The sequence below is a fragment of the Pipra filicauda genome, unplaced genomic scaffold (genome assembly GCF_003945595.2).
Source record: "Pipra filicauda isolate LSUMZ 115617 unplaced genomic scaffold, ASM394559v2 scaffold359_size756093_pilon, whole genome shotgun sequence".
NCBI classification, from domain to species: Eukaryota; Metazoa; Chordata; class Aves; order Passeriformes; family Pipridae; genus Pipra; species Pipra filicauda.
The window spans coordinates 64878-92023 of NW_024104486.1; the positions used below are offsets into that span (position 1 = coordinate 64878).

The 27146-nt window shown below is 39.3% G+C and overlaps 1 protein-coding gene across 1 annotated transcript in view; it reads left to right on the forward strand.

The window, feature by feature from the left end:
- Positions 1-27146, forward strand: part of FREM1 (FRAS1 related extracellular matrix 1) — a 61790-nt gene that overhangs the window by 7063 nt on the left and 27581 nt on the right. The window contains exons 5-23 of the mRNA XM_027744944.2: positions 492-815; positions 2244-2352; positions 4224-4355; positions 5980-6324; positions 6996-7138; positions 7726-7922; positions 9096-9186; positions 10218-10385; positions 10901-11109; positions 11908-12001; positions 12996-13248; positions 14932-15129; positions 16395-16580; positions 17544-17740; positions 18539-18767; positions 20380-20524; positions 22817-22958; positions 24334-24529; positions 25301-25565. Of these exons, the coding sequence (XP_027600745.2) occupies positions 492-815; positions 2244-2352; positions 4224-4355; positions 5980-6324; positions 6996-7138; positions 7726-7922; positions 9096-9186; positions 10218-10385; positions 10901-11109; positions 11908-12001; positions 12996-13248; positions 14932-15129; positions 16395-16580; positions 17544-17740; positions 18539-18767; positions 20380-20524; positions 22817-22958; positions 24334-24529; positions 25301-25565 (3623 nt within the window). The remainder of the gene's footprint in view (positions 1-491; positions 816-2243; positions 2353-4223; positions 4356-5979; positions 6325-6995; positions 7139-7725; positions 7923-9095; positions 9187-10217; positions 10386-10900; positions 11110-11907; positions 12002-12995; positions 13249-14931; positions 15130-16394; positions 16581-17543; positions 17741-18538; positions 18768-20379; positions 20525-22816; positions 22959-24333; positions 24530-25300; positions 25566-27146) is intronic.

Sequence of the window (27146 nt, forward strand, 5' to 3'; positions counted from 1 at the left end):
CCATGCCTCTATGCTTTGGCCATTATGTCTACAGAGAAACATCTCTGGTTGATTACTGTCAGACATAAGTAGTTTATCCTGAAAGATAAATTAATTCTGGCACATTTTTTATACAGCATGATCTTCAATGACTTCAAAATATACAGTAATTAACAAGCTAAGAGTTGTGTGAACATATTCAGTTAATAATAATTAATGGCTTGTGTATGCTTCTGTCAGATAAAGTTATTCATTAAACTCCCATTAAATTAAGTAAGTTGTTTCAGCCCCAAATTAAGGACACAAGTAAGACTAGTGAACCTGGAAGTCATATTTATGACATCTAAATATTTACTTTAGGCATTTTGCAATTAAAAGGTTTCAGTTATTTTTTTCAAAATAATTATTGCATTAATGTGTACCCCAATTCACTCCATGAAGCTAGCAGAAAATGAATTTACTTTGTTTGCTAGACTTTGCCTTTTCAGTTGTCTCATTTTTTCCTGTTATAGACTGAGTATGCGTGGCTCCCTGTTCACATTAAAGGTGCTGTTCCCAACCAAATACCCAAAGCTGCCCCAATGGCAAAGTTCATCCTCGAAGTAGACCAATTTATTTTAACCCCCATTTCAACCACAACCATTGATGCTGAAGACAGTGAAACTCCAAAGTCGCTGCTTGTATTCAACATTACCAAGCCACCTCCTCAGGGCTTCATCACTCACCTGTCTGACCACACAAAACCTATTGGCTCCTTCACCTGGAGAGATCTCAGTGACATGCTCATTGCTTATCAGCCTCCAAATAACAGCCACACAGAGAGGAGGAATTATGAGGTAACAGTGGAATGTATGAGCATTTGCTGTTTTAATCTCTGAAAAATTCAGTGAGCTGTAAATAAATGCATTCGTATGTAATGGATATTTTTCAGGAAAAAAAAGTTTCTATAACTATATACAGTGCAGGAGCAGAGGTAAAATCTTTTACCATTTTTCCCTATGACTCATCACTAACTATCTAAAAAAATTAGATATTTATTACTGACTATGTAAGAATTTCTTTGCACTGAAATCTTTTTAGCCGCTCTGACTGAGAATATCTAAACAGGATGTTTATTTTATTTGATTTGATTTTACTTTTTTATAAGGGGAATAGTGAAATAACAGTACTTGTAGGTCTACCCAAGAGCCTTTGGAAAAATCAGTGGTGCCTTTTCCACACAGCTTTTATCCCTACATGACAGTACTCATCCCTGTGACCTCTGTAGAGGTGACATATTTAAAGTCATGAAAGACAGACCAGCTAAAGGTCAGGAGTGCCATTTGGTCTTACAGCCTACCTGCTGTGGCAATGGTGGCATACAGATAACAAAAAGGGACTCCCAGCAGTTCCTGATGGGAGTGATAAAAGCATGTCACGAACACAGAGAACATGATGCAAATGATGAGATCAAGCTGCTGTCTGCAGAGTCTGGAGTAAGTTATAAAATAACTGTCTGGTAAGATAGTTAAGGAATTCCCTGATCTAAACAAAATGGTTGGTACTAAAGTAATGAAACTGAAGAAAGAAAAGTCAGAGTAAGGTTAAACTGAGGACAAATGACTGGAAAGCAGAGGAACAGTAACAGTAACTGGCACCTGATGCTGACAAGGGTTGTCTCTTTTTTAATCTTGGCTGTCATAGGAACCTCCTATCTTTCTGTTTCCTTGGTGTGAGGATCAGACATCCTTCTGAACCATCTGCTCCTTAAATGCCTTGTCTCTGTCCTGCTTTGAGCATAGTTTGAGTGCAGGTTCAAGAATTTGACAGTCCCAGAGTCTGACAACTCAAGACTGGTTTTTTTTTTTGTAATTATATTTTTTCTATGCCACCCCATATATTTTCTTTCATATTTGCTTTTATATGTCTTACAAGAGCAGGAAATGCCCCCACCCACTTTCATTATTGCTAATAAAAAAAAGCGTTATATTAATTGCTGAGTTAATTGTACCGCAAACAACAATGAAAATGCTTATCTTTCCCATTCATTTCCACACACTGCAAACTAACTTCCTCAGAATTCACTGTGAAGAGCACAGAAGACAGATAGTCTTCTAGTGCAGAATTTCAATGGTTTTTTTTAGAAGTTAAATCAAGTTTTGTTTAACATATTATCAGAAGCCTGTAAGATCTCTCAGAATAGAATGCACTATATGTGTTTTGAGGTACATTTGTTTTTCAGGGCCTTTATTTTTCAATAAACACTTCATCTGTTTTCACAACAGGTGGAGTTTGAGGTTCATGACTTCCACTTTGAAAGGAGTTTACCAGTCACTGTCCATCTTTCTATCAGAACAACAGATACAAATGCCCCTCGGGTTTCATGGAATACAGGTGAGATCTCTCTTGTTCAGTTTACTTTGCTACAGAATTTATAACATTTTTTCACAGACATTTGACAAAACTCTAAAATTCAGGTTTATATCTGGAGTTTAAGGATCATTAAACCGAAGGGGCATAAATCTGTTCTTTCCCTTTATCCATTTTGGAGGGAACATGTTATAACAACTTGAAAAAATCTAAGATTTTAACTGGAATGTAGAATAAAGAAAAATGGGAAAATCAGGATTTCTTTATACAGCATTTTCTTTAAGAATGAACTGTACATAAAAATGCTTAAATAGTAAGGACAAATGTACGATGGAATAGAAATAGTAGGGTAGCATGTGGAAAAGACCAAGGCTTGTTGGCGTTTAAAGTGGAAGTGTGCAAAAATGAACAACTGGGAAAAGAGGACATAATATACCACCAACCATTTAAATCCTGGAAACTTTACAGGGTTAAGCCTAATTCAAACAGATTTATGATGCCTGCACTGTGAAGGGGAGAGGGTCTCCTGTTAGAGAGTGAAATGTACATTGATATTTAATCATCAAAAGACAAAACTGTATCATCAAATGAGTCTTGAAGTTAATGCTGGAGAAAGTGCAGATTCCTCACCATAGAAAGGGAAGGAGCTGAGAGGAAGGCACTTCGTGTCTTCCAGAGAAACCCACCTGAAATGACTGTCAGAATAGAACGAAGGAATGCTGTTCTCCATCATGAAGATCAATATATATTTTTAAATGCAGACTCACGAAGGAAGCTGAGTGCCCAGTTTCAGACATTGTGAGATTTCAAGTGCAACACTCCTGTCTGTGCAAATGTCCAGAAATGTGCCTTGCTAGTTTATCAGGTAATTGGAACCAGATGTTGAGGAAACTTTCCTGTCTGATCGTTGAGATGGCCTCCTCTGTGGACCACACTTGCACCACCCAAGACCTTCACTGCTGTGACCAAAGCCCCTTCACAGCAGGCAGCTCCAGTGAGCCGATGGGTGCCCCTCTTGACTCCCTACACACACCACATTCACACTATAAGACTAGTTAGTGGCTCGAACCTGGGTTTTCCATAGCAGAGTCCCAGATATCTGGTTCCTTTATGTCATTCAACTTGGTGCAACAACACAAAACCAGCTCAAGCTGAGTGTCTGTACGGAGGGACCCTGAACAAAGGAATCCCTGGGCTTTTATACCCTCACAGTCTGTGTACTTGTCCCAGTGGTGATACTTCTTCTCACTGTTTATGGAATCCTTCAGTGTTTCTATGTGACCAGCCACTCCCTGTGCCCTTTGTTAGACAAAGGGTCTGTACCCATTCACGGTTCCTTTGCCTGGGGCTCCACCCATTTCCCCTCACCCAGGGCACAGTGTGCAGTTCGCACACCAAGCCACTCACATTACGTGTATTGTGCAGCACCAGAATAGACTATTCATCTGAAAAAGATGCCTTAAAGACAGTTAACTAAGGCAAGTATGTCAGAAGCTGTTATCAGGCTTTTAGCTAGCCTTAAAATCATAGCATCATGGAATCATCAAGGCTGGAAAAGACCTCCAAGATTATCGAGTCCAGCCTTCATCCAAAAATCACCATGCCCACTAAATCATATAGCCATGTGCCATGTCTAGTTGTTTTTTGAGCACTTCTGGGGATAGTGATTCCACCACTTCCCTGGAGAGCCTGTTCCAATGTTTAACCACTCTTTCAATGAAGAAATTTTTCCTGATTTCCAACCCGAACCTGGAAAGCCTGTCGCAGGTACGTGTGTACATGGAATTAAACATTCTGGTTTTTTCCCCTGTTTGTAAATGCCTGTGGAAGGGCTAGATGCTGACAACCTTGAATGTCACAGGTACTTTGGTGATGTAATGCTCTGCTCTTTGCAGGCCTCAACCTCCTAGAGGGGCAATCACGACCCATCACATGGCAACACTTCCAAATTGTAGACAATGATGACATCCAAAATGTTCACTTGGTCACTGTCGATGGCTTACAGCATGGGCGGCTCTCAGTGAGAGGTATGTCATTTCAACTCCAGAGACTGGGAACTTATCCTCTATCATAATGCAACAGCTCTACTCCCTCTGCTGACCACCTTCCCCTGCTACAACCATGCTGGGCATGGGGATTAAAAAAGGGATATTAAAAAATTTGGCATTTAAACCTTTACTTTCCTAATATATATTTACATTCCAAAGCTGAAATTTTAAAGAAATCAGCTATGCTTTCATTGAGAAGCATGACAGGTGAAATGCAGTCACTGCATTTTCATTTCTAAGATTTTTGCTTGCAAAATGCTAAAGAATGCCAAGTGATTTTGATTTATTGGCGAATACAGATAACATTTGGATATGGTTGATACTTACTGGCAGCTTTAAGGTTTATTTCCAAAAATGACAATTAAATTAGACTTCTAATTCATTAGCCTTCTGCCTTATCAATACTGCTAGCTTTGCTCTGCAGCCCATGAGATGGCACAGTGCTTGGGAAAATGCTTATGTAAAAAAAGAGACTCTGCTCTTCACAAGGTGGGAACATGCTGCCACTGTCAGTGCTGGGTTTTTTTGATAGTTAGACATATTCATGTAAAATGCATAATCTAGAGACATAAGTCAAGTATTTAAAGAAAAGGGGAAATTGATATTTGGAATTTAGTGGAAATAGAAACTACTTAGAAGTACATTTTATCTCAGGAAACTACTGCCAAGGAGTTAATTGTCTGGAAGATCATCCTCCTGTAAAACTACAGACACAAACTGTGTGGTGTCAGCAGTGCTGAGTAGGCTCAGTCCTGGAGGTAGTGTTACAGAGGGACTGTGCAGCCAGCCAGGAGCTGGAGGGTGGCTGCAGGCAGTAGAGCGGTAGACCAGCTGTGCCTGCAGGGCCCATCCTGGTGGCAGTCCCATACTTGCATGCTCAGTCTGAGGGTTTCTCAGACTCCCATGCATCAGTCAGGGCTGGATATTTCTTCTCCTTGTTCTCTTTTATATGTCTGCATAGGTACGTAAAGAGGAAACCATCAACACAATTTTTGGCAATTATCTTCTTTTTTTCTTTGTCTGGCAAGTGCCAAATGATGTTCAAACCTTAAAGGAATGCTTGGATTTTTCTCTTGGAGGTCCCGGTGAGATCATACCTTTCAGCACCAGATTGCAGTTCTTAAAACCTTTAACTTACCTGAATACTTGTCTGTATGCATAACACATCTAGTGAAGCAGAGGTATAAAATTGTTTTATTATAAACAGTAAAAAGCCTCAATATACAAAAAAACCTACAAATTTTTTACTTGCAATGAAATGCTGAATTTAATTATAAAGCATATTCTGTTTGATGCTTAAAATACATGTAAAATGTTCTGATAAGAAAGTAGAGGTTGAAATTAAAGTGGAAACAGTCACAGTTAAAAATCCTTGATGTCTCCATCCAAGTTATCTTTAGTGCATTTGGAGGACTTTTTCTGCATTTTTATTAATTAGTCCAATTTATACAAGCTTGCTTCTGATAGGTGAAGTTACATTTGATTCTTCTAGTTGGAAATGCAGTGTTTTCTCTCTCCCCTAATAACATTCATATTGGTAGAAGGATTCTCTTCTGGGCTGAACCACACATTTTTGATGCATTTTCTTCCACTGTTTTGACAGGAGGGAAAGGATTCCTGTTCACAGTCTCTGACATTCAGGCTGGAGTTGTTCACTACCATCATGATGACAGTGATTCTACTAAGGACTTTGTGGTATTTAGAATTTTTGATGGCCCCCACAGTATTCGCCACAAACTTCCAATCAATATCCTCCCTAAAGATGACAGCCCTCCATTTCTGATCAGCAATATGGTTATTGAAGTTCTTGAGGGACAGACCATCCTGATTCAGGGCTCCATGCTTCATGCTTCTGACATGGATTCCAGTGATGATTACATACTATTCAATATTACCAAGCCATCACAGGCTGGAGAAATCATGAAGAAACCAGGACCAAACATGATAGGTAATGAAACACATCCATAACAGCATGCTTTTCTTTGTCTCCTCCTTTTTTATTTACATTAAAAGTTACAATTAGACAAATTACTTTGGCTTAGGACAAATCATGGCAAACTTGTACTTCTTTCATTATAGTTTAAAAACACCATCATTAATTAATGTCAGCCTGTGCATGAGGATAACTGTACCTGTGTACATGTACACCTGTGCCACAATTCTTCCACTCTGAGTCTATTTTCCTACAGTATTTTTCTAGGCTAGTCAGGAGTTAGTTTACCTACAAGGATCCATGACAAATTCAGAGCTGATAGATGACGATAATGATGCTAAACTAGGAGAAAGCTCTCCCTCCATGTAACTGAACTCAGAAATTCCTGTGCTAGACTGCAGAGGCTGCTAGTCCTGCAAATTCTCTTCTGACTTCTGAACAAGGCTTTAGGCCTGTTGGCTGTGTTGCTTCATTTGTTGAGTCATCTCTAAGTGACGTAGAAAAGAAGCTGATGATCTTCAAAGAACGTGGAAGATAATGAGAGAACATTTCAAAGGACTCTCCCTAGTTATGTTTAAAAAGAGGACATTATGCTTCACCAGTCACTTGCACAGCTAATGGATAATTTTGATGTACTACTAAAATCATGCACTGTTCAATAGAAGATATATTCTTCAATTCTACAGGGTATTCTGTCAACAGTTTTCTTCAGAGGGATCTATTCAATGGAATAATTTATTATCATCATTTGGGAGGAGAAGTATTTGAAGATTCCCTTGAGTTTGTGCTATGTGACAGCCACGATCCTCCCAATCTCTCAGAGCCACAGGTATGAAACTGAAGCATCTTTGGCAGTCTGCTGCATTTTTCCTTCAAATGATGATCTGATGATCTTACATGTTCTGACAGGCTTTCAAATTGAACTGGTATAGATATTTGCAATTTGCCATCACCACGGTCATTACCACAAACACTGTTCTCCAGAGCTATTTCTTGTTCTTACTTTCCTTGGGGTAATTCTTTGCCTGGCGACAGAGAGACAAGTCCATTGCAAAGACTTTTTCCTACACTGCAAAGTGAAATGTTGAAAGCAATTTGTATTTGGAGACAGCAGAAACAAATTAAACACACCTCTTGAAGTCAAATGAGAATAGACTATTTATTTTACCCAAGAGTCCAACATACTGAATTCAACTTTGCATTTAATTTAGAGGGAAACCACTAAGATTCATAAGCTTTGCATTTAACTCTTGTATACTTCATTACTCATGTGTTCATGATATGGTATGACGGCCACATCCTGTATCTCATATTCCAGTGATCCACTTACTTCTGTGTACATGTTTGTAAACAGCTACTTGGACATTCTCTTATTGAGAGGAATGGCTAGTGATTTTACTGTCTTCCCAATTTCAGGTGTTGATGGTGCACGTTATTCCTGTGGATGATCAACTACCCAGACAAGCCCCAGACGTGACCCGTCACCTGGTTGTTAAGGAGACTGAGATTGCTCACTTAACTAAGAAACATCTCCACTTCATAGATGTGGAAGAGCAAGACAGGGAGCTCACATACACCATAACCACTTCCCCATTTTTCTCTTGCACCCATAGGTAGGTGCAACCTGATATAACTTTCAGGTGGGCCAGGGCAATGACCCATGTAAGAGGAGCAGCCTCAGTGGTAGTAACATGCTAGTGCCTCAGGTTCCTCATTTTTGCTAAAAGGGCAGGCGACAATAGCTGGTTGCAGCTCTCTTGTTGATGATTAAGGGTAAGCTAGAGCCTAAAACAACAGAGTAATACATAGTGTAATGAAAAACCCCAATGCATAGTTTAGCAAGAAATAAGAAGCAGGAAAGCATCTGAAATATTTTCTTTGTTGGATTTGCCTTTTACACTGTTGTGGGATCCTGTACAGCTTCAAGCACAAGTCACAGCACCTCTTCTGTTAGAATGAGGCTGACCTGTGCCTGCCCCAGACTAAGATGAGGTGCTACAGCTTTTTCAAGAATAAGTGTTATTACCATGGCATTGTGAAGGACTCCTGGTCCTGGACTAGGAAGCTGTGGAGCAGAATGGAGGCAGAACAGGTTCTGGGGGCAATTAGGGGTATGGGATGAATAGGTGTAGTAGGAGTTTATGTCAGTGATGCTGTAATTTCATCGCAGCGTTGGCAACAATTTGCTAAATGAAAAGTTTTAAATCCAGACATTGCATGGTTTAAGCTGAAGATCAACGCTTTCAATTTTGACCTCAAGCAACAGAGGATCAGTACATAGCTAGAGGAGAAGCACATTTAGTCTCTTCCCCTAGTCAGTCAAATAGCCATATAGTTATCCAGTTTGCTGGTCACTCCTGTTGGAAAGCCACGTTATTGGAATCTAGTTCATTTCAGAGTTTATGAGATGTAAGAAAACCAAAAATTATTTATTTTTCTGCTTAAAGATAAATGAAGGTGTGCAAGCAATAAGGATGTGATGGACTAGACTTTCAGGTGGTGTAAATGGTATCTGGGATGTGTAGAAACACACTTGTAGCAATCCCAGATCTTGCTCATAAAGTATGAGATGATTTTTCATGACCATCCTGAAAAATATTTCCTGTGGTCAGTTTTCTGTGATAATGTTTAAATGAATAACAAGGATAGAAGAAAGAAAAATGGTTTTCCTTTCAATGCAGTTGGGAGTGGGAAAGTAATTTGAAATTCAAGATTGAGCTAAGTGACTGTTTTTTTCTGTTCTTTGGTATTGCTGGCCAGTATGTGACATACGTATTTTTGTGTAGCTACTCAGATGCTGGGAAGCTGTTTATGGTGGACACTATCCCCAAATTGGTCAAGGATCCTGCTGCTCTTGCACTGCGGTCATTTACTCAGGTTTGTTATGTTATCTGGTATCATAAGCAGTTCTAAACAATGTAAAAAAGTTACAAGTGTTCAGCTTTTTTTTGACAGGAAAACAAGAGGTGGAAAATGAGCACTACTATCACGAGCTCTGCTTAAGAAGCTCAAAACTTTGTTATTTCAATACCAACTTTCAAAACAAATTTCTATCATGCTTCAGTCTTGCAATATGTAAACACAACTCTCCTAAAACCAATAGGGGTTGCAGTTGCTTAGGGTAGGCTGAATTTGGCTTCATCTGATGTAAGAGGAAGGAAAAAACCACAAAATTTGGAAATGAGACCTTGAACAATTTCCTGCTGCTTCTCAGTATCTCCACCAATAGATGTGGCACAGTATGGCCAGCTGGAACAGGTGCTTTTCAGGATTTTGTTGTTCAGTTTTCATGGTTTTGTAGTTTGACAAACAAGTATTACTAAAGTGCCCTGTTTTATATCCTGCTGTGTGGCTACAGTTGCATAATGGTGATCACTGCAGTACCATATCGAGAGCTCTGAGCCTACAAACCCTTAACTGTGTGCCTAATACGGGTGTCTGGGTGCAAGATTTTGATAACTATTTTAGCCTCTTTCACTAGCCTGCCCTCACTGAGGGACACAGGACATGCAGTTGCTATTCACACTGGTGAGGGCAAACTCAGCTGCTGGAGGAGATGTTAGCTTTTATGAATTGTTTATTTTAAAGTCACAGTTAGAAAAGGTCCTGGGACCAGTGCTTTTAAAGGGCTTCATCAAGAGGGTAAGGTTATCACCTCCGCTATCACTTATAAACCGTGTCTATATCTTTTGCTATAGGTCAAGTATTTGAACATGTAGTCACCTAATTTGTAGCTAAAGATGCATTTAATCAAGGTATTGCTGGTAGCAAAATAGTGCAAAATTTCAGGACTTAATTTTGACAGTTGAAATAACATCCAATCAGGGGATTAGAAAGGTCCTTAATGTCATGAATTATGGATATTCCCATTATCTACCCTTACATGCACCCCTCTTCTCTTTTTGCAGCATGCTGTGAACTATATGAAAGTTGCCTATATGCCACCACTGCAGGACATCGGTCCTGAACCTCAGCAAGTCCAGTTTATTTTTTCCGTCAGCAATCAGCATGGAGGTACTTTGTATGGGATCTGCTTCAATATTACAATTCTTCCTGTGGACAATCAAGCTCCAGAGGTAGGGTGGTGGTGAAAGGGACTGGGTGAAGGACTTGGGAATTGCTTCATGTTGAAACAGAAATATAGAGAGATATCCTGACTTGACTGAGATAAAAAAATAAATCTTCCATGGGATCAGGTTTTCAGTGTCTTGCACATGGCTTGCATTGGGATGGAAGTGGGAGGTGAAGTCTGATGAGTGTGCAGTGTGATATTTTGTCCTAAATAAACTGTGGACTACCTTTGGCATCTGTGTATCTGGTCAAAAACACGTATGTCACATCCTGGTTAGCAAAACCGCTTATTGCCTATGGAGGCCAGGAGCCTCCATGAATAGGATGAGAACTGGGAAAAACATATCATGGCCCTACGGGTAACCTCCTACGTTTTTCTAACACAGCAGAAAAGAATATTTGGCATTTTGGTTTTTAAGATGGCACACATCCTTATATAAGAGCAAATGGGAATTGCCCTGTTCAGTGTATGTTTGGAGGTGCAGTAGAAAAGAGAGCTCAACATTTCTCCTCCCTGCAGGTTTTGACAAGCCATTTGAGAGTGGAAGAGGGTGGCCTGGCCCCTGTTACAGAGGGACACATTCTCATCTCTGATGTGGACACAAAACAGGAGCATCTCCTCCTGCTCCTGCAGAGGCAGCCTCAGCATGGGGTGGTGGAGCTGGATGGCATTCCCATGAATGAAGGCAACAGGCTTTCCTGCGAGGACCTGCGTACCCTGGCAGTCAGGTTAGAAGAGTGGTGGCTGTCTTTTGTGTGGCTGAGTCTCAGTCGGATGAGCAAAAGCCTGCCAGTGAAGTGGTGCAAGGTGCAGAGGCTACAACCAGCAATGTTCACCATAGCACAGCTCTGGCAGAGCTGCTCCAGGCCAAGATTCCCTGAGACTGCAATGTCACCATGCAAACCGGCTGTTGTGTGGCCAGGAAACAGGAGTTAGCACCCATGCCTGATGTAGAGAGGTTTCTCTATAAAGCACTGGCCTATGTAGATAAGGAGGCAAATGTTATATTCAGCCATGCAGTTCCTGTGAAGAAGGCAATAGTTGCAAGCTTTTTTCTTTTAAAAAAGTTGTGTGTTTATTAAACTTGCGTAGTTTACAAGAAAACTTGTGTTAACACTGATTAAGCTGTAGATTAAAATTTTGTTTTTCTATTTGTGGCAAGACCAAGACATGATTTTCTGCATGCATGCAGAGTTAGAGTTCTCTGACTCTATTTCCATTTGTTAGTCAAAGTGGGCACTTACCACAGTGAGAACATAAATGTTTGGTAAACACCTCACAAGCAGCCAGGACATAGATGACAAAGCCACAGGGAAACCTTTTTCCCAACTGATGTATGGTTTACCTTGGGGCTTTTCTTCTTGTAAGAGACCCCAAAAGCCCTCTGGAGATACTCTGATCCAGAATCAGCAGTATTAGGGACACAGGCAGCAGTTTTTTATATACATTGTAGGGCATGACCAGAAAGCATAGCTTCTCTTTTTTTCTGTGAGAAATCTGTGTAGCTCTTTAATTTTTTTTCACAGATATCGTCATGATGGCTCTGAGACTCTCACTGATGATGTTCTCTTTGCAGCCACAGATGGCATCCACTTTGTTGAGTTCATCCTGCAGGTCAAGGTCAGTGCATTGCATGTTTCTGAAAGCAATTGTCTGTGTAGAGGCAAAGGCTTTAAATCTTGACTTCTGAAAGTCTTTGCATTCCCTTGGAAACTGGAAGATAATGGATGTGGTAAGCTTCTATTTCAACCCTAGCTTTCAGATTCATGTGGCAAATTTGAGAGGAACTTTGACTTGCACTAGTGTGAGAAATAGAAACCCAGTCGGGCAATTTCCAAGAATTTATTATATGATAAAAGCAAATTCAGCGCTGGGTGATCAGGGAAGGGGTTCAACAACTCCCAACACCTGTCACACCTAAAGAAGACATTTGTTCTACATTTATTTCCAGCTACTACATGAATATTCATTATACATAAGTATAAACATTACACATTGTTAGGTACATGAGTATAAACATTATACATTGTTAGGTCAGACATTCCACAGATATTTCTTAACAAGAATGTTATCTATAAGCATCCATAATATATTGTTAAATCAGACATTCAGCAGATGTTTGCTTGTTATCTATACAAACTTATAAATTTTAAGAAAGGTGCTATTATCTAGCTAACTAAACAAAATTCTCTCACTATAAATCCTACACAAGGTAAAAGGGAGGTAACTTGTTTTATCTCTTTATAGGGACCCAATTAAGTTTTACGATTTGTTTTTCTTTCTCTCCAGGTCATATTGACCTTACACTGTTTTCTCTTAATTAGCTTGAATTATTTTCTCAGTTTATCACAACTAGCTAAAAGACATTTGTTCTTACTCTAGCTTGGGTTATTCTATCTGGAATTACTCACTTTGTACTTAAACTATAATTATCTAGTTTGGTTTACTTTTGTCTTCTTATTTTTAATTCAGCTGGTTTCTTTGTGTTTACAGAGAAAGCTCAGTGTACTCTGACACTGACACCATACTGTTTGGGTGGCAAAGCAGTATGTTGAAACAACTGGCTTCCACTGAAGTGAAAAATAAAAAATTCTTAAATTGTTCTTCTGATTAGGTGCTGCCTGTGAATGATGAGCGACCTGTTATGCGAACAGGCCTTGTTCCTGTGCTCCACTGCCTGGAGGGTGAAGAAGTGGTCATCTCCTCAGAGTACATTTCTGCTACAGACGCAGACAGTGATGACATGAAACTGATGTTTATGCTGCCTCGCCAGCCCTACCACGGGGTAGTGAGGAAAGCTGGTATTGCTGTGGATCATTTCTCCCAAGCTGATGTCATCGCTGGTTTAGTCACGTACAAGCACACTAGTGAGTTAAGGACAGAACTACAGTGGAAGGTGGTCAGAGAGGCTCTAGCAAAAAAATCTTAACCTGAATCCATTCCTTTGCACAAGTTCAGCAGGAACTGCTGAAGAACCACATGTTGTGGCTAGGAAAAAAAGTAAACTGACTCCAGAAGAGAGTTGATGATAGACAACTACCAAATGTTCTCGAAATCCACATTTCAACTGAAAATTATATTAAAAAAAGTACATGAAAGCACCATAATCCTGGAGCATCTCTTTCACTGTTGCTAACAAAATGTCTTGGGCTTTTTTAAAAAAAATATTATTATGTTAGGTACAAACTAGAGTATTTTTATGTGTTTCATGACAGTAAAAAACCCTTTTGGTACTTCTTATTTGCCTCTCCAATCTAGAAGGATATCTACTTTTGGACAGTTCATAGTCTTTCTGCATCACAAGATAAATGAAGTTCTGATCTTCATGAGAAACACAGTGCTAAAAAGCTGTTATATTGTGGTTTTATTGTTAATACTTTTATTGTTAATACACAGAAATCAAGCTAACTTCCTTTCCTATTAATTTTATACTTTCATTAGCATTTTCTACATCTCTGATTAACAGCTTTATTTTTTTTCCAAGGGTGCTCGTTTTCTGTTGAATTATTCTGTAATTTTGTGTTAGCATGAAAGATAGATGTGATATTTTCAAGTTTGGCACTCTCTAAAATGAACAGCTGGTATTTGAGAAGGAAGTCTTGATTATGGCCACCCACAACAAATTTTTCTCCTGTGTCCTAAAGACACCAGGAACTGTATTTCAATGACAGTATTTTGCAGGGGCAATGAAGTTTTACCTTCAAGGGTGTAGTGCTTGCGTTTTTCATTCCCAAATTTCTACACATTAAATGTGCTGCTGGTAGATATCACAAGAGAGTGTGGGAGTCACTGCCTTTCCTTTGCAGGCAGCTTATTAGTAATATCTTGCAGCAATGCAAGACAGAGGCTGCCAGAAGTGCTGAGAGCCGGAAAACTCTGAGTCACAGAGTTTTCTTGCAAGGGGGGGCAGTTCCCAGTTGTGTATCAGCCCACATTTTGAATGTCATTACACATAGACATAATACACAGTTCAGTAACAAAGCACAGCCCTTGTTGTAGTCCATTTTGCAGGGATTAGAGGCACACAGGAATACATACACTACTTGGTATACAAAAAAGTTTTCTTCTGGAAGAATATGGGTATTACCATTTGTCATAGAGAGAGCATGCATATAAAAGAAAGATTTTCCTACATTCTTCAAGAAGAAATGCAGAAAAGGTTCTTTTTCTGCACAATGTATATTTTGCACATGCCTTAGAGCACAAAGAACATAATCATGAGAACTATTAACCTTTTTACAGTAATGAAATATCGTAACATTGTAATAATAAATTTATAACTATTTGTAATAATAATAATACTTATTCTCTTTTCTACACTGTCTTACTTTAGAATAGAAGTGAGCTGGTTAAAATTAATTACAAACAACAAACCAAATCCCTAAACAAACAGCACCCCCACCAGGCAGAATTAAGAATTCCTGTAATTTTGCTCTTGCTTTCTTTTTTCTTCTGACTTTGAATACTGAAGACTGTCCTTTCAGGATAAAGATTATTCTTCATGAACTTTCAGTAAAACATTTCTTCTAAACCTCAGTATTTTTTTTCAGGTGGGGAGATCGGCCTGACTCCTTCCATTGAGATCTTAACCTTCATTGTCTCTGATGGTGAGGCTGGCCTAGATGTGAAAGACTGCTGTTATGATGGACCTCTTCCTCCTCCAGTTTCACCTCATGATCCATTTCCTGTGTATGACCTTAACATCACTGTACTTCCAGTGGACAACCAGCCTCCATCTATTGCAACTGGTGAAAGCTTCCTCTCACTATGGCATTATAAAGTGGGCTATGCAGTACTGTAATGGCTAAAGACTCAGGGTAGTTTTTTGTTCTTTGCTTTTTAGCATTAGAGAGAGTCAGTTGAGATCAACATATAAAAGTTTTGGATCAGAATTTTTTCCATCTTTTTTTTTTCTTTTGCCTAGTGCAGTGCAACCACCCAGTCCAACTGCCAGTGTGAGTATGAGTGACTGCTCGTTGCTCTTCAGCCGTATATTTAAGTCATGTAGTTAGAGATGGGAGTGCTCGGATCTGCTCCCCTCCATCTCTCCATGCCCACTGCTGCATATATAAGCTATGCCTAGGTAAAAGTGATCAATATTTTGTCCATGAACTGAGTTCAGGGTCCAGCAACTGTCAGGCTTTTACAGTGCAAAAGCATAAACATAAATATCTATCTACCTTTGCATGTAAAGTATATAAAAGAAATTTGGGCCTTATATGAAGGGAGAGAATCATTATTACCTATATTACCTATATTTAATTCTTTTAGTGAATAAAGACAAAGATAGGCTGTATATTGATAGACGTGAAGCTACATTATCACTAGGAGTCTTCAGAATAGAAAAAAACCAGTTAAAATGGAAATAGAGTTGATAATGTACATTTAGTCCAACAACAGCCCCTTGTGTGAAATCTCCATTGATTTCCTGGGCTTTTTATGAGGTCTCTGGTATACATATTAAAGGTATGTTTGCCATATGTTTGTGTTTTTCAATGTCATTTGTTTGTAAGCATATATTGTAAGGTATATATTCATGAGCGTATATTTGTAAGGTATATATTATGTATCTCAGAGAATATTTAAGCATATCTATAAGTAGTTTTGTAACTTGCGGGCTCTCACCCAAGTAGTGTTCTGGAAATGAAGCATTGTCCCAGCAGGGAAATTATCAGTGATGCATGAAAAATTGTTCATTATGAGCAATTCTTAGCAGGTCTCATGAAATTAATGCTCTGACAAACAGAGGTAACTGCTGATTTTGAACAGTATATAAACCATACCTATTAACTTACCAGTAAAATAATTTCATGATCCTCTTCTTCTCTACTTCTGTGATAGCAAGAACAGAGTTGTCAGCGAAAGCAGAGAAAAAGATTCTAAACCAAAACCCTCCAGTAACTAAGCATTTGTTGTATGTCCCCCCTTAGTTATTATTTCCACTCTTGTTAACAAAAACAACAGTGAAATGAGCTAAATAAGCAATAATGAGTATCATATTGTTTGTGTGCAGGTGCAAGTTTTGTGGTGGAGGAGGGCTCCTCCGCAGCCCTTACAGCCAACCACTTGTTTGCCACTGACCCTGACACCACTGCAGATGACTTAGAGTTTGTGTTGGTTTCTCCCCCCCAGTTTGGTTACATTGAAAATATACTGCCTTCTCCTGGGTTTGAGAAGAGCAACATTGGAATAAGTATAGGTAAGTCTTAACAATTTGTGGTAATCAAGCCGGTGGAGGGCTGTGCTGTGGGCTCTGGTGGTGCAGCTGCAGGTGTGGGCATTAATATGGGTTTATTTAGGGAAGCAGGTGCTGGCAAACGAAGAGCAGTGGGACTGTGTGGGTGGAGTTCAAAGGGAGACTGCAGCCCTGCAAATGTGAAAAATTGGCTCTTGAAATAAACAAGCCAAGCCTTGTTTTATGCATTCCAGCTGCAGTCTATTAGAAGTGGCAATATAGGACATTAATCTGCTCTTCCTGCCTCTCACTTCACTCCTCCATGAAAAACTCCCACATGTCCCTTCACCAATACATTTGTCATTTAAGTGTAGTAAACCAGGTCTCATATGGGTTTCCAAGGCAAAGTTACAAAGACGATAGAGACGGTGGTTGACTTGGGTCTCTTCCCTTGTCCGCTTTCAAACATCGTTTCACCATCAGCAGAATGGATTGTGTCATGCTTTGTAATGCTACCAGCTTTTACCAGTTTCTTGAGCTGGAAACCTGTAATCACTGAGCCTTTTATCCCCATTTTTCTCATCTGTCGGTCAAAAAACAGTGTAATGAGAATCATACAATCACGGAGTCATTTAGCTTGGAAAAGACCATCAGGTCCAACCATTAACCTAGCACTGCCAAGGAATCATGGACCTTAGACCTTTTCCTACTTGTTATTTTGAATTGTTTTTATGTGGCTCGGTTTTTCAGATGAAACTGAGAAGTATGAATATGCACAGTCCCACCAGAAGCAGAATGATGTATTTTTGTTTTGGGGAGAGGCATGTGTCCGGCAGTGTAACTAACTCTTAGAGCCAAAAAACGACTGAGAACTTATCCAAGCTATTTATTCTTTGAAAAAGGACAGTTTCAAAGTTTTTTTATGATATACATGACTAGAGGGCAGGAAAAGATTGTGCTAAATCTTTTTCTTTTTAAAATCTCTAGCTTCGTTTCAGCTGAAGCACCTGAAAGCCATGAATATAAACTATGTACAAGCCAGGCATATGCGAATGGAGCCAACAGAGGACAAGTTTGTACTTTATGTCACTGATGGGTTGCATCGCTCAGCAGAGACTCCATTTTTTGTGCTGATCACCCCAACCAATGACGAAGTCCCAGAATTCATAGCCAGGAATATTACTGTAAGGAAATAAGCAAAATGCCTGTCATAGAATTATTTTAAACAGAGAAGACTCTTTAATATCAAAAAGAACATTGTTCTGACTCCTGTTCCTCTGCAACTTTCCCCTTCTTTGTGTAGTCAGCCTAGTTCAGGAAACAGCCCAGTTAAATCCTATGTAAACCTGCTAGACAGAGCTTCAGTGGGATTGAAGCAGTTCATAGCTCTTTCCGAAAATCTGCAGTTAAGTAAAAGAAAAGGTTCAAATCTTTAAACAAATAAGTCATCTAGAAAACAGAAATATCTTTATGCTTCTTATGGTTTCTCAAGAGCTTTTACAATTTTTTTACAGAGTATTTTTTTGTTCCTGGCATAGCTTTTCTCCTCTCTGAAGACTGTTTTTCATATAAATCACTCTGTGAGCACCATTCTAGGGCAGTGTTAGTTAATCTTACTGTAAAGTAAAAAGTGCATGTATATGTATAAATTTACATGCATCTGTATTTTTAGATACATTTATGTATTTAAAGGCTTTCTCCTTTGTGCATTTCTGAGCACTTGATTTGACACTGACTTATCTAACATCTTTTTGTTTAATTGGGGCATATATGAACTCATCTCAAATTCTCTTTTCATCACTGTAGCCATTTACTTCTTTATGTCTCTTAAACTGGTTGAAATCAGTAGCCAGGTCAAAAAGCTACTGGGAAAGGGGTGGAGGAAACAAAGAGATACATTTGCCCCTACGTAGGAAACCATGATGAAATTCTATTATTTCCTTTTATGTAAAAGGATTGGATATTTTTTCTTTCACGTTCAGGTTCAAGAAGGGGAGATGAAAGAGCTGGATCTCTCGGTTATCAATGCGGTTGACCTGGATGTACCTCAAGACCATTTGGTATTTAGGGTTGTGCAGAGGCCCTGGTACGGATTCCTTATTAATGGAATCTATGGCAATGATATTCTACACTATAAACAGTTAATTAACCACAATCACCACAGCCATGGGTTGCTTGTTCATGACTTTTCCATGGAGCTACTGAAGAATGGTAGGTGCAGCATTCTTCTGACATTGGTCTTTTATTTCTTTAATGAGGCAAGTGGCACACTAAGAAACTTTCATCACTTATTTATGCACTTGCCTTATGTATTTTCCAGACAGTGTTTGGTAATGGAAGTTGACATATTTAATGCTGTTGTTGTCTATTTTTTCTAGGATCTATCAATAAAATCATCCTGAGAGACCTATGTGTCAGAAAGGATAGTAATATGCCTTGGAAAAAAAAAGGGAATAATGTAACATATCATTAAGCAGATTTCTAAATGTTTGACAGCACCTAAAACAGAGACAGCAAACAGAGACACATTAACTGATCTTGGGTTTAAGTATTTCTCTAAGTGATCACAGAATTGTAGAATCATTGAACAGTTTGGGTTGGAAGGGACCTTTAAGGAGCACCTAGTCCACATACCCTGCCATCTTCCACTAGACCAAGATGCCCAAAGCCCTGTTCACCATGACTTTGAACACTTCCAGGGACATGGCCTCCACAACTAATCTAGACAAACTGTTCCAGTGTCTCACCACCCTTATTTTGAATCCTTTTTTTCTGATGTCCAACCTAATCCTACCTCCTTTCAGTTTAAAACTCATGCCCCTTGTGTCACTACAGGCATTGGTAAAAAATCTTTCCTATAAGCCTCCTTTAGATATTGAAAGGCTGTGATATACCTCCATATGTCTAACAATAAAGGTGTGAACTGGAGGTCTATAGCTTAGCATGATCAGTCAACCTGCTTTGAAGCCGCAAATCCCTTTCTAGTACATGTAATCAAAAAATCTATTTAACACTGCCAAGAATATAATAGATTCTTCACTAAATAGACTGTGGCTATTTAGTGAAATGTGGAATCTATCAATAAAAAGTAAGACATGAACTCAATACTGCCACTCAAATTTCAGTTCAACCCTCAAAAAAACGAGGATTTTTTTGTCTCTCTGCCTGTCTAATATGAACATTGAGAAATATCAAGTGTCCACCCCAAATTCCTCAGCCTTCCCAAGTCCTGTTTTTGACTCTCTTCCTTGGCTGTTCTCTCCCTTTTGCTGTCCACAACGGTGAACAAGCCACCTCCAGCTCAGAACTTCTGAGTGTACATGGTCATAGACACAAGGCCAGCTGTCCTTCCCAATGCTTCCTTAAAGCTTCCTGAGGATTATTTAGAGCACAGAAAAGTGTTGCCTGACAATCTCACTCTCTCTATAGTCAAAGTTATTTGGAATGTGGAGAAGAGAAGAATGTGCCTTTTTCAGATTGACTGAGACCTCTTTTGGAAGAGAGTCACTTCTTACTTAGGTCAGACTGGTGACTTTGACTCAATAGTATGTTGTTAGATTAATTAACAGCAGTGGCTTACCAAACTTCTGGTAGCTGAAAGCAAGTTTACGTTGACCAGGGCATAGGGGAGGGAGATAGAAGAGTGATAGAAGCAGAGTGAAATGATGTGACATATTTTGCAGGAGTTAGATTTAGTTTTATTTTCTATTTCTCTCTCTCTCTCTCTCTCTCTCTCTCTCTCTCTCTCTCTCTCTCTCTCTCTGTGTGTGTGTCTCTCCCTCGCTTTCTCTCTTCTTTTTCTCCCCCTTCCCAACCCATATAGGAATGAAGCTGATGTACATGCATGACAACTCTGAAAACCTCACTGACAGCTTTAAAATCCAGCTATCAGATGGAAAACATAAAGTCCTCAGAACCATTTCAGTAAAGGTCATTCCAGTTAATGATGAGAAACCACTGCTGAGCAAGTAAGTCACACGTTCCTGTCTCTGACAGAGGAATATGTTCAGACAAAATGATGGAAAAGTGATCAAAACAGCAAATCACAGAATCCTTAAGGTCAGAATAGACCTTTAAGATCACCAAGTCCAACTGCTAACTAGTACCCTACCATGTTCACCATCAAACCATGTCCCCAGTGACTGATTGCGAGAAGAAGCCATAACTAGTCACAGACTGATGCCAATCTAGGTCTTTATCAGCCTGTTTAAAAAAAAAAAAAATTAATGAAAGAATAGCATGCTTTAATGTTGATCAGTATTAAATGGAGTGGAAAAAAAAGAAAAAGGAGTGTTGGTGGGGGAACATGCTTGTTGCATCTTTCACAAGTTGCTTCAAAACATTTGCCAGACACCCCTGATCTTCATGCACCTCTGCTGAACCTTGACCACCATAGTACTGTATTCCCTTTCCCTGAGACAAACACCTTCCTAAAATGCCTCTCTGAAAGCAACTCTGGATTTTGGCATGAGAGAATCCACAAAGTTGATGCATGGGAAAGGCTTTCAGATGAATGATTCTCTTCTTCTATATATTCTAAAGCTCAACCATAATTCAACTTGTGGAAAGGTACACACTAACTTCCCTTATGCTTCAAAACTAAGGGTCATAAATGAATTAGACATGATCAGGAATTGCCTGGCAGATCATTTGTAGACAGGCAGCTGGCTTCAAGAGAGCCAAACCTCCTGGACATTTTAAAAAGGAGTTCATCTCTTGGGATCCCCATTTTTTTAACTGATAACTTGTCACAGAGCATCAGGGCCTCCATCCTTGTGACTGTTTTCCAGCCCCAGACAGGCAGATGGGAAGCTTAGAGCCCAAAGGTGTCAGGGGTATAGGTCTGAACCTCTGATGTTTGCATTTCAGAAACAACTTGCAACCTGTTAAGCAGGCTGCCACTAAAGCAGAAATTTTTGATCCCTCAGAATATTTGGCCTATTTTCAGATCAGACTTATATTTCCCATTGAAAAGAATTTTTTATGTTTTGTTTACCATGTAGAGCTTCCTGCAATAACAAATGTTAGTTTTTTAGTTGAAAGATTATCAGTGACCACATAATGCTAACAAGAGAACATCCATTTTTTTGTTAGAATAAAGCGTACAGTTTATGTATTCATATATGGTGTACTGATAATTACTGACAATTGTCTATTTGTTCCTCACGTGCTATAGATTGATGTCATTTTCCACCCTTTCTCTCTGAAAGAAGATGATGAATGCAAGAAGTCCAGTGATTTTAGCTTTGCCCAGCTAGATCCAGAAACTGTTGCTGCCTTGTCTGGCGATGTTAGGTCTCACCATTTGCCATTTCTATGGTGAACAGTAGCACAGAGTGAGCCATCTACTCGCAAAATAGCTATTTCTTTATGAAGTTACTGCCTCTTGCCTGTTACTCTTCCACTGAGATGAGGTATGCTGCCAGTAGTTAAGCAGTAAGTGCTTTAAGGAAACATTCAGTTTGGCACTGAAGTGGTTTAGCTGCCGCATTCGGTCACCACATCTTTACTGTGGGGTGCAAACTTCCTTAAGCTACTGCAGTGTTTTCTAGGTGACCATTTGACAATACCTGTAAGCTTTTTCTCACCTTTTGATCTGGGAGCCCTTTCTACCTCAGGGATTTTCAGTTCTCATCTCCATTAGTTACAGACTGAAGAACTTGGGATGGGATGTTTTTGGCTGGCAAACAGTGCCTCTTATTCACAGTGATTGCCAGACGCTCAATTTGTCACCTCTTGGCTTGCATCCTAAAGCAGGGAGTGCCCTTGGGGAATGTAAAGCTTTCACACATTCCCTTGAGAACTTCTTCTCGAGATGAGAAGAAGCCAGTTAGACCTTTATTGTGTCTCTTATAAGTAAAGGTGAACAGTGAAATACTAGTTATTTGAAAGACAGTCTTTTCCCTAGTGAACATTAGAGCCAATATTGCTGTGGTCTGTAGTAGCAGTACTGTATAAAGCAGCCTATTTGTTTACATTGTCCTCTTCTTACAAATTATATGATGGCAAACAGAAGGGGAATAAGACAGACGTAGTAAATCCCAGTTTGTTGTAAGTGTCTGCTTTGCTGTTTTTCACCATTGTAAGGAGAAGCTTGCCTACACTGTTTTTTTTTTCTCTTTTGAGCTGAAATAGGCACAATATTCTTTCTGCAGTTGTCATTTCTGTCAGCATCTGGGTAATCCATATTCCTGGCAGAGAAATCACATGTTGAAAAGGTTCCTTTTATTGCATCAATGCATGACTTTTATTTTTTGCAGGAAGAATGATATAGAGGTGAATATAGGTGAAACTCGAATAATTTCTAGTGCTGTTCTGTCAGCAGAAGATAAAGATACCCCCAGGGAGAGAATTTACTACTTATTTGAAAGACTTCCAGAAAATGGTCAGCTTCAGCTCAAGGTTAGTCTTTGTACTTCAACAAAAAGCAGGCATGCAAAGAACTCTTTCTTTTTAGGCTAGAATGAAGTTCATCTTCCTTTTCTCCCAAATGTCTGTCATATTTTGATGTAGACAGCTGTGGCCAGTTTGACTGTTGAAGGAACATTTAAATCAAAGAATGATGCTGTCCCAGAGGCTTTGACACTAAAAGCCCAGATCTTCAACAGGAGGAGAGTGAAAAGCATGGTAGATCATCTGAGGTGACAGTGGAGAGAGATGCTGGGATAATCAGCCCACTAAGGGGAAAATCAAGCATCAAAGCTGGGAGAGGGCAGGGGGGAAAGTCCTTGATAAAAACCAAATCAAAATAAACCTTTACTTCAGCGTTCAGAAAGCACAGAGGGAGTTGTATGTGGAAGAGTAAGTAATAACTCATGAGTTAGAGTATGAGAGGAAGGAAGGCTAAAAGAAGATGGAAAGGGTATAGCAAGAGGAAAGGCAAAAAATAAGATTAGAAATGGAAGGAGAGATGATCATCTATTGACCAAAGACAAGCCAGAGGAACCAAGATAGAAAAAAATGCCTCTTTTAAATTGCATGCATATATAAAAGAAAAAAAATCCACTTCTAAAACCCCTGACCTTGGAAAGTATTTTGATGCTGGATCCCTACATGGGTCTGTGGATCACACAAGACTTGTGAATTAAAAGGGTCCCATATACTGAGGCGAGAGGCAGCTACTAACTGGAGTCTGTCAATTTGAACATGTAGGGTACACGCATATATCTAAGCTCTCTGTCCTTGATAACCTTTGCTCCAAAGCTAGTAATGCTGTTCCTGCAGACTAAATGTCAACACGTGGATCAGTCCAACTTAGGGTATGACACTTTTTCCAGAAAAGCAGGAAATTTTATAGGATAGTTAATTTTTTTTGCAGCTGAGAACCTCTGGGGTGCTAAACTTCTGCGCTTCCCTGAAGTTCCCCATAGGTTCATTTCTGACATCCTTTCAGGGATGATTTTGGGTAGAACCAAGAGCAGCTTTGTGAAATTAAGAAATAGAAAACATAAGCTGAGTCAGGGACCATTTCATTTTCATCTTGTTGGTGTATTAATGAGAAGTGTACAGGAATTTATTTCCTGTAGTAGAAGTGCCTAAACTCCGTATTACTCTGTTTTATTAATGATCGCTGTATTTTCTCCAGCCTTATAGCTGCTTGGAAACAACTCCAGCTATTTGCTGCCCTTCAAAACATACTATGAGGAAAAAGTCTATAGCTTGGAAGTGAAGCCAAGTAGCTGCCACTAACAGTCTACATAACTAAAAAGAAACACAATTAACTGGGGAGGATGCCTGGGAAACTATCTATTTAATGAAGGATGTTTATTCTTTCCAGGTAGGACAAGGCTGGGTGACTCTCCGAACTGGAATGACATGCACTCAGGAAGAGCTGGATATGAACCTTGTGAGATATGTCCATACAGGAGCTGTAGGGTCCAAGAACCAAGACAGCTTCACGTTTTACCTCTGGGATGGGTACAACAGATCCCCAGCTGTGGACTTCTACATAAATGTCAAGGACATGGAAAAGGGTAAAGATCTACCAGAGTTTTACAGCACCTGTTTCTGAAACAAAGATATTTGAGTACGTGTTCTGATCCTTTCCTGAGCACTATATAGGCCCCTGGCAAGTCTCTCTGCAGATCTTGTAAGTCTGACTGCTTGAATTTCACTGTGGGCCAGAGCCTTGATGTTCCTGCTGGTGAAGAAGTGGTCCTGGGATTTGAAAAGGCACTGCTGATGGCAACGTGTTGCACCTTGCCTCCCAGGACTCCCAGCTACTTTTGAAATTGAGCTGAAAATACCCTTTAGAAAATAGCTTTATGTCTGAGTAAATCAAAGCAAAGAAAAATGGCAAGAACGTAAAAGGGTAGGCAAAAGACTGTTCGGAAACAGCTCTGTCTCCTAGACAGATAGACACAGCTCTGTCTTCTTCTCTCTCTTTAGTCTACAGTCTTATGATCTCTCTTCTTTTATCGCGTCCCTATTAGAAAGCTAAAGGTTAACCTGACATTGCTAAGACTGAAAGAATAGTCAAAAGAAGTTGTGCTCTCTTCATCCTTGGCAGTTTTCAATGGGATAAAGCCCCAAGCAATGTGGTTATGGCTGGTCTCACAGCTGACCCTGCTTTGAGCAGAAGGTTGGACTAAAGACATCTTTAAGTCCCTTTCAGGCTGAATTTCTCTATAATCCTACAGTCCTGCGATTTTTCTACTGGCGATGGCTTGCCTGTGGCTAAATAATGCACAAGAGATCAACAAGTTCATTATGACAATTTTAGTGTTGCTTTGTCTATCCTGCAGGAGACATTGCAGTTTTTATGAAACTCCTCAGAGTGCCAAAAGGAGATCATGGCTACATCACAACCAATGTCCTCCTTGCACTGGACGGGACTGACAAGCCGGAGGAGCTCCTTTATGTGATAACCTCCCCACCCCAATATGGACAAATAGAATATATCAGCTATCCTGGCATCCCCATTACAAACTTCAGTCAAATGGATGTAGCACGACAGATTGTCTGCTACGTTCACAGCACAAAGGCAGCTGTTCTTGAAGATACATTCAGGTAAGGTATATGACCCCATCCCCCAAACTCTTCCCCTTGAATTTTTGGGAGTATTTAAAAATTTTGCACAAAACAAACAAAAAAAACCCCAAACCAAATTATTAAAAAGAGCTGGAATATCTATGTGAATTGTCAATATTTATATAGCAAATATATTGCTTATACAATACGTTATAGTTGTGACTGCTTCGGTAAAATATGCATTTTGTCATTAATGCTGAAAACATAGCCAGAGTAATATTTACTCAATTATACTAGCTTCAACATTATTATAGCATTCAGGCTACACAGCTGTCAAGATTTAAGTGGGAAAGAAAGACTAAGAATGTACTTTGTGGAATTTTCCTTTGGTTTCTTGCCACAGCTGGATGCTGTAAAACTGATCCATTCAGGTATTAAACAACAGCTTCCTTGTCTATTCTTATTTATCATATTCATTAAGTTCTGGGCTTTTTGAATTCATAAGTAGTTCTTGAACATAATGAAAACCAGTCCTCCTAATCTATTTTGACACCACAATAGCTCAGAAATTCATGTAGACACTTGAATTCTTGGGGTAAACCCATTAGGTTTACCTATAGGCCCAGTTGAGCAACCTATGATATTCAAGTTTATTTTCATCTGGTTCTGAAACCTTTCTCTGAGAACAGTTTATTCTAGATGCATTCCTAAAGTATTTCCTTATTTTGTTCTTAAATTAAGCTCCCTTGCTTATAAAGTGGAATGATGTAATGAGTTATCATCACATAAAGAGTAGATGTATTGCTGCTCAAAGTCTTGCAGACAGCTTTGTAAAAGAGATCAATTTCAGGGTAAAGAAAAGCTCAGAAATAAGGATAATATTTCTAAAGGAAGAATGCTTCTTGCTAGCATTGGTAATTTCCTCTGAAAACATCTTTTGACAGAAAATAGACTTACTGTAAATTTCAAAATTAAGAGTTTATTGTTTTTCATTTGTAACTAAGCAAAATGAAAGACTTAGCTCCTAAGAGCTGCAATTCAGAAAAGACCCTTTTTTTACACACTCTTATTAATGGATTCCTGATCTGAATGGCTTTTTCTGTGATACACAATGAAGATTCAAAAACGTTGCATCATCCAGTTAGAGAGCTTTTTTGCAAGGAAGTCAAGCAAGAGGGGCCTGGAGACATCAAATAAACCTCCCTGTGATACTGGGACAGCTCAAGTGACATTATCTATACTTAAAGAAAAAGTAAATTTGAAACTTTTCTCAAATCAAACATTTAAAACTATCCCTTCCACTAAATTCAATGTGGTAGAAATTCTAGTTAGGAGATTTGTCTGATCCACTTGTACTCACAGCAGAAAAAGTGAACAATTTTTCCCAGGTTTTATGTTTCTTGATTGTGAAACACTTTGACCAAAACTAGAATCAGCTTAGGCAAGTCAGGTCGCAGTCATGCCAATCCTAGTTTGGGCAGCGTAGTGGTGGCTTGTGTGGCTTGTTTCGGTATGACTTCCATATCACACTAATGGAAGCAGATCAAAAAACTCTAGGAATGTGGATAAACCCAATGTTTAGGCCAATCACTAAGAGCCAAACTAGAAAGTTAGCCTTAT